At 37.1% G+C, this 14,710-nt stretch overlaps 1 protein-coding gene across 4 annotated transcripts in view; it reads left to right on the forward strand.

Moving 5' to 3' along the window:
* DDX46 (DEAD-box helicase 46) overlaps window positions 1-14,710 on the forward strand; it is a 52,326-nt gene that overhangs the window by 18,732 nt on the left and 18,884 nt on the right. For 3 of the 4 annotated variants that reach the window (XM_086411615.1, XM_086411616.1, XM_086411617.1), the window contains 5 exons: window positions 200-321; window positions 4,278-4,356; window positions 6,153-6,235; window positions 8,583-8,747; window positions 9,229-9,391. In XM_086411615.1, the coding sequence (XP_086267741.1) occupies window positions 200-321; window positions 4,278-4,356; window positions 6,153-6,235; window positions 8,583-8,747; window positions 9,229-9,391 (612 nt within the window). Of the gene's footprint in view, window positions 1-199; window positions 322-4,277; window positions 4,357-5,789; window positions 5,907-6,152; window positions 6,236-8,582; window positions 8,748-9,228; window positions 9,392-14,710 lie in introns of those variants that run through there. The other variant, XR_015167412.1, reaches the window with a different exon arrangement.

Genomic DNA, 14,710 nt, shown 5'->3' on the forward strand with positions numbered 1-14,710 from the left:
AAATCTACTTAAAATTATCCTTCACCACAGTCTCTGCTATTATAAAACTTTTGAAATAGAATTTTCAGAGGTACATAAAACAAATTAAAACAAAAATTAGACTAAGCTCTGAACTTGATTGCAGAGGTTAAATTTAACACTTTAAAGATTAGCCTTAAGAATTTTGGTGGTTAGGCTTTTGACATATTTATCTTTTCAGCTGTCATCATGACTCCAACTCGAGAACTGGCTTTACAGATTACTAAAGAATGTAAGAAGTTTTCAAAGACCTTGGGCCTTAGAGTGGTCTGTGTTTATGGAGGAACAGGAATCAGTGAGCAGGTAGATATAAAAGGAACATTCAGTTTTTTTTGGTTTTTTGGAATTGAATGATTTAATAATGTAGAAGTGATTCTTTGTTTTAGTGTTTTCTATAATGATTGCTTCTAAAATCTTAAAAAGAAATGTGATAATAAGAATGAATTATGTTAAAGTTATATTTTAGAATTTTTGAGTCATTTTTGTATCTTAGCTTTACCATACTTCTTCGCCTTTCCCTCCTCAAGGAAGCAGATAGTTTTTTCATTTTACAGATGTTCAGAAAGGTTAAGTTGACCGAAGTCTTTAACTTAAAAAGACTTTGTCCTAGAACCGAGGTGTTACGATTTGTGGACCAGCATTTATTCTTTAATCTAAGTGACATCTTTAAAAGGTGGTGTTGAGTGTGATATACTAATATCAGAGTTGCATTTGCATTCCTAAATGATTTTAGGGAGAATTATTTAAACATACCTTCATTGACTCCAATCTTTAGCTTGGCATTTTTCTGTGTGTCTTCTAAAGAATGATAGCCATCAGATATTTTGCTTTAACAAGAAGAATGATAGCCATCAGATATTTTGCTTTAACTAGAAGAAGGAAAAAAAAGCTGGTCAGATTAAGTTTTGCAAAATTAAATCTTTCCTGCAAGACTGCATAGTTGTTAAAAAGCTAGTGCATATTGTGATGCTGGCAAAAGGAATAAATGACATTTTCTGAGCATATTTAACCTGAAACCCTTCTTAAGGACTTAATTTTCTCAGATTTTTAGATACATTTTGGGAATATTTGCTTTTGTTATCCCAGTGCTATTTTTAAACGTTGCACTTAGTTTTCTGAGTTTATCTTTGTCAATTTTTTTTGGCCATAAACTATAGTTAAGAAATACAGTTACTAAGTAAGCTGGTACATGCCTGCATACTTAAATAGAAGTCAGAGTTTTATGATATCTTACATAGTTTGGTGTTTTCCATTTTACTTTGTTTCAAAAACAGTTTGTGACTTAAACTGATTTCGTAATTCATTAATGGAAACAACTCTGAATTTGAAAACCATTGACCTATTACATTTCTTTACTTAGTGCTCTCGTGTTCCTTCCTTGGTTTTGAGGAATCTTGTCAAATTAAAATTGGTAAAATTCTATGATTTTCATTGATTTCAGAGTTATAGCACCATGTGGTCTTGTTCCTTGTGGTCTTGCTGCTACCTATCCCTTTAGTACTTGGATGCAATCTCAAAAACGACAGAATGATCTCTATTCATTTCCAAGGCAAACCATTCAATATCACGGTAATCCAAGTCTATGCCCCAACCAGTAACGCTGAAGGAGCTGAAGTTGAACGGTTCTGTGAAGACCTACAAGACCTTTTAGCACTAACACCCAAAAAAGATGTCCTTTTCATTATAGGGGACTGGAATGCAAAAGTAGGAAGTCAAGAAACACCTGGAGTAACAGGCAAATTTGGCCTTGGAATACAGAATGAAGCAGGAAAAGACTAATAGAGTTTTGCCAAGAAAATGCACTGGTCATAACAAACACCCTCTTCCAACAACACAAGAGAAGACTCTATACATGGACATCACTGGTCAACACTGAAATCAGATTGATTATATTCTTTGCAGCCAAAGATGGAGAAGCTCTATATAGTCAGCAAAAACAAGACCAGGAGCTGACTGTGGCTCAGACCATGAACTCCTTATTGCCAAATTCAGACTTAAATGGAAGAAAGTAGGGAAAACCACTAGACCATTCAGGTATGACCTAAATCAAATCCCTTATGATTATACAGTGGAAGTGAGAAATAGATTTAAGGGCCTAGATCTGATCGATAGAGTGCCTGATGAACTATGGAATGAGGTTCGTGACATTGTACAGGAGACAGGGATCAAGACCATCCCCATGGAAAAGAAATGCAAAAAAGCAAAATGGCTGTCTGGGGAGGCCTTACAAATAGCTGTGAAAAGAAGAGAAGTGAAAAGCAAAGGAGAAAAGGAAAGATATAAGCATCTGAATGCAGAGTTCCAAAGAATAGCAAAAAGAGATAGAAAGCCTTCTTCAGCAATTAATGCAAAGAAATAGAGGAAAACAACAGAATGGGAAAGACTAGGGATCTCTTCAAGAAAATCAGCGATACCAAGAGAACATTTCATGCAAAGATGGGCTCGATAAAGGACAGAAATGGTATGGACCTAACAGAAGCAGAAGATGTTAAGAAGAGATGGCAAGAATACACAGAAGAACTGTACAAAAAAGATCTTCACGACCCAGATAATCACGATGGTGTGATCACGGACCTAGAGCCAGACATCCTGGAATGTGAAGTCAAGTGGGCCTTAGAAAGCATCACTATGAACAAAGCTAGTGGAGGTGATGGAATTCCAGTTGAGCTATTTCAAATCCTGAAAGATGATGCTGTGAAAGTGCTGCACTCAATATGCCAGCAAATTTGGAAAACTCAGCAGTGGCCACAGGACTGGAAAAGGTCAGTTTTCATTCCAATCCCAGAGAACGGCAATGCCAAAGAATGCTCAAAGTACCACACAATTGCACTCATCTCACATGCTAGTAAAGTAATGCTCAAAATTCTCCAAGCCAGGCTTCAGCAATATGTGAACCGTGAACTTCCAGATGTTCAAGCTGGTTTTAGAAAAGGCAGAGGAACCAGAGATCAAATTGCCAACATCTGCTGGATCATGGCAAAAGCAAGAGCGTTCCAGAAAAACATCTATTTCTGCTTTATTGACTATGCCAAAGCCTTTGACTGTGTGGATCACAATAAACTGTAGAAAATTCTGAAAGAGATGGGAATACCAGACCACCTGATCTGCCTCTTGAGAAATCTGTATGCAGGTCAGGAAGCAACAGTTAGAACTGGACATGGAACAACAGACTGGTTCCAAATAGGAAAAGGAGTTCGTCAAGGCTGTATATTGTCACCCTGCTTATTTAACTTATATGCAGAGTACATCATGAGAAACGCTGGACTGGAAGAAGCACAAGCTGGAATCAAGATTGCCGGGAGAAATATCAATAACCTCAGATATGTAGATGACACCACCCTTATGGCAGAAAGTGAAGAGGAACTCAGAAGCCTCTTGATGAAAGTGAAAGTGGAGAGTGAAAAGGTTGGCTTAAAGCTCAACATTCAGAAAACGAAGATCATGGCATCCGGTCCCATCACTTCATGGGAAATAGATGGGGAAATAGTGGAAACAGTGTCAGACTTTATTTTTCTGGGCTCCAAAATCACTGCAGATGGTGACTGCAGCCATGAAATTAAAAGACGCTTACTCCTTGGAAGGAAACTTATGACCAACCTAGATAGCATATTCAAAAGCAGAGACATTACTTTGCCAACAAAGGTCCGTCTAGTCAAGGCTATGGTTTTTACAGTGGTCATGTATGGATGTGAGAGTTGGACTGTGAAGAAGGCTTAGTGCCGAAGAATTGAGGCTTTTGAACTGTGGTGTTGGAGAAGACTCTTGAGAGTCCCTTGGACTGCAAGGAGATCCAACCAGTCCATTCTGAAGGAGATAAGCCCTGGGATTTCTTTGGAAGGAATGATGCTAAAGCTGAAACTCCAGTACTCTGGCCACCTCATGCGAAGAGTTGACTCACTGGAAAAGACTCTGATACTGGGAGGGATTGGGGGCAGGAGGAGAAGGGGACGACAGAGGATGAGATGTCTGGATGGCATCACTGACTCGATGGACGTGAGTCTGAGTGAACTCCAGGAGTTGGTAATGGACAGGGAGGCCTGGCATGCTGCGATTCATGGGGTCGCAAAGAGTCGGACACGACTGAGGGACTGATCTGATCTGATCTGATTCCTTTAGTAGTTCTCCCACATTCCAAAGAATTAAGTAAGAGGCTTTGATACCTTCTAATTAGACCTGACTATCTTATTGGGCAGTATTTTGAAGTCTGTGAAGAGGCATTAGTGATAAATAGAGTATAAAATTTCATCTTTTTTTATTAGATTGCTGAGCTGAAAAGAGGTGCTGAAATTATTGTTTGTACACCTGGTCGAATGATTGACATGTTAGCAGCTAATAGTGGTAAGTTGGGGATAGGTTTTTGTTTTTGCTTTTATTTATTTATTTATTTTTTGGTTGTCTTTTCTCCTTTTTGAATTATGTACATTTCTGTTAAATCAAAGCAGATACAAGAAACCACCAAAGGGTTTCTTTCTACATTTCTTCTTAAAGCTGTAATATCTTAAAATTTGTATTGTAACAAGCTTATTGTTGCAAGTGTTCATAATAATATTTTTGCAGTGTAATTAAAATTTTTTTGACAACCAATCCATCTGATGTATTGTTTTTTTTAAAGCCTTAACGCAAATTCTTAATCTGATTTTGGCCTACCTTTGCATTTGAAAGGGTAGGGGACTGTGTTTTTTTAATTGTACAATTTAAATTTTTTCTCCTTAGGAACTAGTATTTTCTTACAATACTAGATAAATTAAGATATTGCAGCTTCAAGGACATTTATCTTTTGTAAATATTGCATGTTTTTAGCTCAAATATTGTGCTTTGTTAAATTATTCCCTATCAAAACTGTTACTAAACTGTTGACATTATTTAACTTCTGTGGAGAAAGGCCCTTCAAGATTTATAGAACTGGGCTTCCGAGACTTAAACCATCAAAGGTAGGTAATTTAAAGCTGTTCCCAATCGTGCGAAACTAATTGGGGCTGCACAAGTTAGTATGGAGTACTTAAATATTAGAAAGCATTTATTTTGGCACATTTCTGTTGTTTTGAAGAAAATGCTTTCAAAGGTTTCCATTGTATATTCAGTATATATGTAGTAGAGTATTTAAAACTTTGAGTAGTGCATGTTTCTAATAGCATTTTGCTTGGATTTCTGTGTTCATTTAATTCTAATTCTACATAAAGTTGGTAAAGTGATACTGATATTGATAAGTCATTGTGCTTGTACAGCATATGAAATGGTTTGGGCTGAATGCTGATGAAATAATTCCTTGTTTTTTCTCAATGCTGCATTAAGTATCCTGAAATTCATCTTGATTAATTTTACCTTTTCCCTTTATCTGTCCTTTTGGTTTACATTTAATAACTATTTCATACATGTTTCTGCCAGGTGATTGAATCAACAATTGATAGAAATGCTTGTGTTAATCCTTTATAAAGGGTTTCCTGTGTATGTGTTTAGTTTTCTCTGGCTAAGAAGCCAGTTGCATTTATTTAAACCAGTGGGAGCACTTAGTGAAATTGAATTTGTAAAGTAAAGTGTATCTTTGTAATATGATATATTTGATTTCTTAAATTTTTGTGTAATATGTTAATTACCTAATGGTATTGAATAGCTTCTTATTATGTTTTGACATGCTCATTAGAAGCTCCTAACTATATGTAAGTAGTTTACGTACTACATAAAGTAAAGAGAGATTTTCTGCGTCTGAAATAGTTAGCACTGGAACTTGCTTTCCACACATACGCTGTAATCTCTAATATGTTTTTTCCTAGGTGATGCTGTCAGATAATGGCTGATGTGGCTCGATGCTCCATCTCAGTCTTAGTTTTATGATGTGTTTTGGAGAGGGCTGTTTTCTGAATTTTACAGGTTCTTCAGGCCCTATGATGGTATGCAAGAGACGAGTTTGACAAAATAAAGGGCCTCATATACCCATTGTCAGAAAGTATATACCATTAGATTAAGATATTGTAAACGAAAATTTCTTTTCACTGTTTAAAGATACTTATCTTACCCCTCTGGTTAAGTCAGGCATTTTAGTTCCCTTTACAGTTTTTTAAAGTTTTTGGTAGTCATAAAATGAATTGTGACTGATTTTTCGTTTTCTTTTGTCTTTATTTTTTTCCTCATGTTAGGTCGGGTTACAAATCTTCGAAGAGTGACGTATGTTGTTTTAGATGAAGCAGACAGAATGTTTGACATGGGTTTTGAGCCACAGGTATTCATTAAATTTCTTTGTGTTTCTATCTATAAAATAAACCTTGTAATTGCCATGAGCCTGAAATATTTGTATGATTTCTGAAATTCTCACATTTCTTTTGTGTGGTAATACAGGGAATTGAGGACGTGGGGAATTGAAATAAATATTTATGTTTTGGATTCTTAAACTTTTCAGGATGTATTTCTGCAGTCTTTCCTAGGCATCATTGGTAAAATTAGTCATAATAGAAGCTTAAGCTTTCATATATTATGATTTTCACTGTACTTCCAAATGGCTTTAACTTACGCTTTTCACTACCTCATGATCTGGATAGCACAGGTTGGTTATATCCTCCAAATGTAAAAGCTAAGGCCCAAAGCATTTGTCTAGCTTAAATTTTATGTTGTTAACACATGTAGTTTCCTTAAATATAAAATTTCAGTGATAAAAACTTAAAACTCATTGTAAAAGGTGGTAGAATTTTTTCTTAACAAGAAGAGCAGAATGAGTTGTCACTGTGCTATGGATAACAAAATAATTTTTTAAAAATATTTTTTAGTTTTATTTTTGGCTTCTCTGGGTCTTCATCGCTACATGTGGGCTTTCTCTAGTTGGGGTGAGTGGAGGCAACTCTAGTTACAGTGTGTAGGCTTCTCTGAAAGCTCAGTTGGTAAAGAATCCACCTGCAGTGTAGGAGATCTGGGTTTGATCCCTGGGTTGGGAAGATCCCCTGGAGAAGGGAAAGGCTATCCACTCCAGTATTCTGGCCTAGAGAATTCATAGACTGTATAGGCCGTGGGGTTGCAAAGAGTCAGACACAACTGAGCGAGTTTCACTTTCCCAGGACTTTAAAAATATGTTTACAAAGCTTGAAAAAATAAATTTGACAATATAAGACATATCTGAAGAAAATTGTGAAACTTACTGGAAAACATTAAAGATGGATTGACTGTGAAATTTATGTAAAGATCAAATAGTAAAGAGTAATCCTTCTGAAAAAGACGAACAGGCTAGGGCATAAGAGATGCCGCTTCTTGAAAGTCTGGTTCCTTCCCATTTCAGGATTTAGTTTTCTTGAGTCTGCTAAGTCAGGTACCACTTAAACAAAATGTTGTAGCTGTCATGTCCTATCTTCTTTTTTTTTTTTAAGATACTGTTTATTGATTTATTTGGCTGCACTGGGTCTTAGTTACAGAACATGGAATCTTATAGTTGTGGCATGTGGGGTCTAGTTCCCTGACCAGGTTCAAGCCCTCAGCATTGGGAGCACAGAGTCTTAGCCACTGGACTACCAGGGAAGTCCCCTGTCTTATTTTCTTTGTTGCTTTGAGCAATTTTTTAAAAACCTTGTTAAATTTTACAGGATTTTTCAAGTGAAGAAAGTAAATGTCTGTGGGCAACCACAGTCTTTAACTGAAAATACTGGTATATGTTTTAAAGCCGTAATTTTGGCTACTGGGTGGAGAATAGATTTCAGATTGGACAGGAGCAAAGGCAGTGAAACCTGTTAGGAGACAGTTGAGATAATCCAGGTGAGAGTTGAGAGATCATTTGGACCAGGAGCTCAAGATTTCCACATGCCTTGGGTATAGCAGCCCCTTTCATAGTTATCACATCATCTTTGATTAGAATGAAAATGTGGTCCTGCGTATTCCTGGCAAGACCTTTACCCTCCCCAATTTCCAACCACTCACCACTGTCTACCTTGAAACCATCATTAATAATTTTAATTCTGTGGGTTTTTTTTTTCTTGTTTAGGCCATAAGAATCCTATAACTCCCTGTTTTCTCTGGGACTCTTACACACCGACTTAATTATTTTGTCCCCTTAACAATATTTGCACCTTCATTATTCTTTTTTTATCCTGTAACTCTTACTACCATTTGTTACATAATATTTATCCACCATCATTAGACTGTAAGCTCCATAAAGACAAGTTTTTGTCTATTTTTATTGCTTATTCCAAGCACTTAGAACAATGTCTGGCACATAATGGTTGCTCAATAAAAATGGGTTGAGTAAAGGAAGGAAAACAGTAATAGCAGTGAGGAATACTTTCATTGTTTAGTTTGAAAGTCAAGACTACTGAATTTGTTGATGGATTGGATATGAAATGAGCAAGAGAGACTAGTTACAGATGGCTCCTAGATTTTGGGCATAAAGCTATAAGTTACTAGAGTTGCCATTTCTTCAGAAGGGGAGACTGAGAGGAGCAGATTTTAAGGTGAAATCAATGGTAATATTCCAAGATAACAAGTTTAAAAGTCACTGAATAGATGTTCTCAAAAGTTCTTTGTACTTGTTCTCACCATCCTGTGAATTTTGGAGACTACTCTCACCATGTTTATTTGTAATGTTTTCTCAGGTCATGCGCATTGTGGATAATGTTCGCCCTGACAGACAGACAGTTATGTTTTCAGCTACTTTCCCCAGAGCTATGGAAGCCTTGGCTCGGAGAATCCTGAGTAAACCCATTGAAGTGCAGGTTGGAGGTAGAAGTGTAGTTTGCTCGGATGTGGAGCAACAAGTGGTGGGTACAATCCTTAGGAAACCCCCAAGTCCCCATATGTTTAGGCAGTGTGCCATCCTTTTGGGATCACTGTGATGTAGGCAGGTACTTCCTAAAATTAAATAATATACATCAACTGCAGCTTTGAACATTTTACCAGATATATTTGAATTTCCTATTCCATGGAACTGTTTATAAAGTTTACCACCAGAAGTTGTGGGCTGGTAGATAAAATGTCACGTACCTGTGTTACTTGTTAATAGGATGTGAAGTTAAGAGTCAGAACAGATAATCTGTCCACATTTGTAAGCCTCTTAGTCTTTGAAAGTTAATTTTAATTTTTTGGGCTTAGTGATTTACCAATTAAAGTCAAGATTCTACTACTGTTTCCTAAAGATACAGCAAGATGTCATATATTTGCCAAAAATAAAATGAATATTTTTGTTCATGAAGTGTATTTGGATTTTCAGTCCGTTAATGTTATACAATGTGTTGTTTTCAGATTGTGATTGAAGAAGAAAAGAAATTCTTGAAGCTACTTGAACTTCTAGGTCATTATCAAGAATCAGGATCTGTCATTATATTTGTGGATAAGCAGGAACATGCTGATGGTCTTCTGAAAGATTTAATGAGAGCTTCTTACCCTTGCATGTCTCTTCATGGAGGTAACATTTACTGAAATACCTATAATGGACTTAGGTTGGCCAAGCACTGGACTGTGTATTTCCTTTGTCTCTAACTTAGCACTAATTTTTTTTTCCTTTTTCTTTTTTTAAACTTTTGATTTTGTATTGGAGTCTAGCTGATTAACAAACAATGTTGTGATAGTTTCATGTGAACAGTGAAGGGAATTAGCTATACATATATGTGTATCTGTTGTCCCCCAAACTCCCCTCCCATCCAGGCTGCCACAGAACATTGAGCAGAGGTCCATGTGCTATACGGCAAGTCCGTGGGGATAGTTAGGGAGTTTGCGATTGACATATACACAGGGCTGTATTTAATGTGGATAACTGGCTAGCACTAAATTTTATATCAGTGTCAGTTTTCATTTATGACAGTTCTCTGCGGGTAAGCATTATTATTATTTCCATCTCAGTGATAAAGAAAATAAGCCAGCAATACATTGGTTTGACCAAATTCCATAACCAGTAATCAGCTAAGGAGAAATTGAAAATTTTGATTCATGTTATATTCTTTCCATTGTATCATGCTACCCATTGGCTTTTATGATTAACATTGGAGCTTTAGTTAATTTCTGTGTAATATCTCCATTGTTATATATGCGTGGGACTTAGAACACTAAACACATGGAATAGAGACAGTTGAGTTAAGCCCATTTACCAAGTATTCTGGTAGTATGACTTTGTGACACACCATCCCCGAATTGAGTGGCAAAGGTCATTTACTTTGCTTATGAATCTGCAGTTTGTTTAGGGCTTAGCACACATATCTAGTCTGTCTTCCATGCTGTGTCTACTGGGATGGCTCAGTTGGGGTTCCATTTCCAATTTTCCGTGTTTAGGCAGCTGACAAGTTGTACTGGCTTTTGACAGATATCTCACTCCTATTGGCCAGGAGTCCTGACTTCCACTTGTGAGCCTCTGTGTGAGGCTGCTTGGCCAGAGGGCAAGAATCAGAAGCTGCCAAGACAGTTCAGGAGGATCCTGGGAAGTGGTAGAACTTTTATTTCCACCATGTTCTGTAGGTCAAAATAGTCACTAGACTGGCCCACATTCAAGGAGATGGAGGCACAGACTCCATGTCTTCATGGGAAAATGTCATTCAGTAAGCAGAAGAGAGTGTGGCATAGGACATGCTTACAGTCCCACACCAGGCTTCATGAGGAATGCAGTTAAAGGACTGAGGATATGTATTTGGTTAACTTTTAATGTTTGAAAATGACTCATTTTGCTTTCCTTTTCTTTTTTATTGGCTAAATATACATTACATAAAATTTGCCATTTTATCCATTTTCAAGTGTATAATTCATTGGCATTAAGTAGATTTACAATGTGGTGAAACCATTTCCATTATCTGTTTCCAGAAATTTTTCATCATTTCAAGCAGACACTCTGTATGTATTAAGCAATACTTAATTCCCCAGGCCTCAGTTCAGTTCAGTTCAGTCACTCAGTCGTGTCTGACTCTTTGCGACCCCATGAATCGCAGCACACCAGGCCTCCCTGTCCATCACCAACTCCCAGAGTTCACTCAGACTCACGTCCATCGAGTCAGTGATGCCATCCAGCCATCTCATCCTCTGTCGTAACCTTTTCCTTCTGCCCCCAATCCCTCCCAGCACCAGAGTCTTTTCCAGTGAGTCAGTTGTTCGCATGAGGTGGCCAAAGTACTGGAGTTTCAGCTTTAGCATCATTCCTTCCAAAGAAATCCCAGGGCTGATCTCCTTCAGAATGGACTGGTTGGATCTCCTTGCAGTCCAAGGGACTCTCAAGAGTCTTCTCCAACACCACAGTTCAAAAGCCTCAATTCTTCGGCACTAAGCCTTCTTCACAGTCCAACTCTCACATCCGTACCTGACTACTGGAAAAACCATAGCTTTGACCAGATGGACCTTTGTTGGCAAAGTAATGTCTCTGCTTTTGAATATGCTATCTAGGTTGGTCATAAGTTTCCTTCTAAGGAGTAAGCATCTTTTAATTTCATGGCTGCAGTCACCATCTGCAGTGATTTTGGAGCCCCAAAAAATAAAGTCTGACACTGCTTCCACTGTTTCCCCATCTATTTCCCATGAAGTGATGGGACAGGATGCCATGATCTTCGTTTTCTGAATGTTGAGCTTTAAGCCAACTTTTTCACTCTCCACTTTCACTTTCATCAAGAGGCTTTTGAGTTCCTCTTCACTTTCTGCCACAAGGGTGGTGTCATCTGCATATCTGAGGTGATTGATATTTGTCCTGGTAGTCTTGATTCCAGCTTGTGCTTCTTCCAGTCCAGCGTTTCTCATGGTGTACTCTGGATATAAGTTAAATAAGCAGGGTGACAGTATACAGCCTTGACGTACTCCTTTTCATATTTGGAACCAGTCTGTTGTTCCATGTCCAGTTCTAACTGTTGCTTCCTGACCTGCACACAGGTTTCTTAAGAGGCAGGTCAGGTGCTCTGGTATTCCCATCTCTTTCAGAATTTTCCACAGTTTATTGTGATCCACACAGTCAAAGGCTTTGGCATAGTCAATGAAGCAGAAATAGATGTTTTTCTGGAACTCTCTTGCTTTTTCGTTGATCCAGCGGATGTTGGCAATTTGATCTCTGCTTCCTCTGCCTTTTCTAAAACCAGCTTGAACATCAGGAAGTTCACGGTTGACGTATTGCTGAAGCCTGGCTTGGAAAATTTTGAGCATTGCTTTACTAGCGTGTGAGATGAGTGCAATTGTGCGGTAGTTTGAGCATTCTTTGGCATTGCCTTTCTCTGGGATTGGAATGAAAACTGACCTTTTCCAGTCCGGTATTTGTATATCTTTGGAGAAATGTCTTTCAAGGCCTTTACATATTTTTCATCAGTTTGTTTGGGTTTTTGTTGCTAAGTTGCAGGATTTCATTACATATTCTGGATAGCAGTCCCTTGTCAGATACTTGCATGTATTTTCTCCCATTCTGTGGTTGCCTCTTCACTCTCTGGATTGTGTCCTTTGATGCTTTAGTTTTGAAGTCTATTGTATCAATTTTTTTCTTTTGTTTGTTGCCTGTTCTTTTTGCGTTATATCTAAGAAATCATTGCCAAATCCAGGCTTATGAAAAATTTCCCCTTTGTTTTCTTCTAAGAGGTTTAAAGTTTTAGTTTAAGTTTTGGTCTTTGATTCAATTTGAGTTGATTTTTGTATATGGTGTAAGACATGGGTTCATCTTCGTTCATTTGTGTGGATGTTTGGTTTCCCAGCACCATTTCTTGAAAAGACTATCTTTTCCCTAGTGAATGGCCTTGATACCCTTCTCAAAATCACGTGACCATTTTTTATCTGCAGGTTTATTTCTGGGACTCTAGTTGATTCCATCGATCTGTATGTTTATATTTTGCCAAAGTCACTTCATTTTAATTTTGATCTTTTTGTGTTTACTTTTTTGAAAAATAGATGTTCTTTTTTAGAGTAGTTTTAGGTTCACAGCAAAACTGAGCAGAAACCAGAAAGTTTTCTTTTACCGCTTTCTTCCAGCATGCACAGGCTCCCCTACTATCTGCATCCCACATCACAGTGGTACATTTGTTGTGTTCATGAACTTGCACTGACCCATTTTTGTCACCCAGAGGGATCCCACATGCCACGTGCTTTGCCAAAAAAAGGAAAACGATTCCAACTTGCTTTATTCAGTAGCTCAGTGTCTCCATATTGTTGTTTCTATCCTGAGCATAACTTAGTTATTAGCTTTCTTTGTGACAGCAAAAGGCCTTCTACAGGCTCAGTTGTCACTTCCAGATCTGACAACTTCCAGAGGAAGAAGACTGTTTTCCATATATCTTTTTTCCCCTCCATTTTTATCACCAAAATTTTCAAACACCGAAAATCTGAGAAAACTAGATAGTGAGCACCCTGAAATATCTAATACTAGATTCTACAATTAACATTTTGTTATATTTATTTATCACATCTTTATCCATCTGTCCTATAAACCCTTCAATTTTTCTTAGTTTTTTGGTACATTTTAGAATAAGTTGTATGTCAGCACATTTCACTTCAATATGCATGTTATTAATACTAGTTCAAAAATTTTTGTAACGAAAAAAGTATTAAGTGGACTGTAGCAAAATGTACAGATTCTAAGTATAGCATTTGATGAGTTTTGACAAATGCATGTAAGTTCTGAAATCCAAACCTCTGTTAAAATATAACCTCAGAAATTTCCCTGAGTCCCTGCTCTACTTTTTACATTTTTTCCCCTCAACATATATTAATTTTTCCTGTTTTAGAATTTCAAATAAATGGAGCCGTACATTAGGGACTGTTTCGTGTCAGGCAGCTTTGACCTTCCGCATGCATTTTTGAGATTCATCCATATGGTTGGATGTGTCAGCTCTTCCAGTGTATTGCTCAGTAATACTTTAATATATAAATATGTCATAGTTTTTTTGGTCATTTCTGTTGGACACCCAGGCTATTTCCAGTTATTTAACTATCCAAAGACTACACCATAATGAGATTATAGAACAGTTCCCACACCCCCCAGAACTCTTGTCATATCCCTATACAGGGTAACTCTAAGATTCTTTCATCTTCTTGTACACAGTCACTGGGAAACACTGATGTTCTCTTAGAACAGTGTTTATAAATGCAATCATATGTTATGTAGCTTTTTGCAATTGGCTTTTTTTTTTTTTTGCTTAGCATGATGGCTTTCAGATCCATTCAGGGTGTTGCATTATTCATTTCTTTTTATTATCTAGTGTGTGGAGGTACCACTCTTTATGTATCTTTTCATCTGTTGAAGGGCATTTAGGTTATTTCCAGTTTTATCTAACTATGAATAGAGCTGCTATTAAATATGCAAGTACAGATTTTTATGTGAACATTCCATTTCTCTGGGGTTGATAACCAGGAATGGCATCGCTGGGTCACATGGTAAGTTGACTTGGGTATTATTCATACTCATTGGGGTTCACCAAGCTTCTAGAATCTGTAAATTTATGTTTTGCATCTAATATGGGAAATTCTTGACTATTATTTCTTGATTGTTTGATTACTTGATTTTTACTGCCCTATTTTCTCCTCTCTTTTTAGGACTCCAATAATGTGTATGTTCAGCTTTTAATACTGTCTCACGTATCATTGATGCTCATTATTGTTGTTCAGTCTTTGTTTTTAAGTCTTTTTTCTCTCTAATTAAGATTAAATAATTTCTTTGACTCTGTCTTCAAGTTCACTGTGTGTTTTTGGCCATCTCTTATCTGCTGTTAGTAAGTCCATTCATTGAATTTTTTAATTCAATTTTTATATTTTTTTAGTTCTAGAATTTCCAGTTGGTTCTCCT

The sequence above is a fragment of the Bos grunniens genome, chromosome 7 (genome assembly GCF_055505025.1).
Source record: "Bos grunniens cultivar Pamir isolate PY7600 chromosome 7, Bosgru_T2T1.0, whole genome shotgun sequence".
In the NCBI taxonomy this organism is placed as follows: Eukaryota; Metazoa; Chordata; class Mammalia; order Artiodactyla; family Bovidae; genus Bos; species Bos grunniens.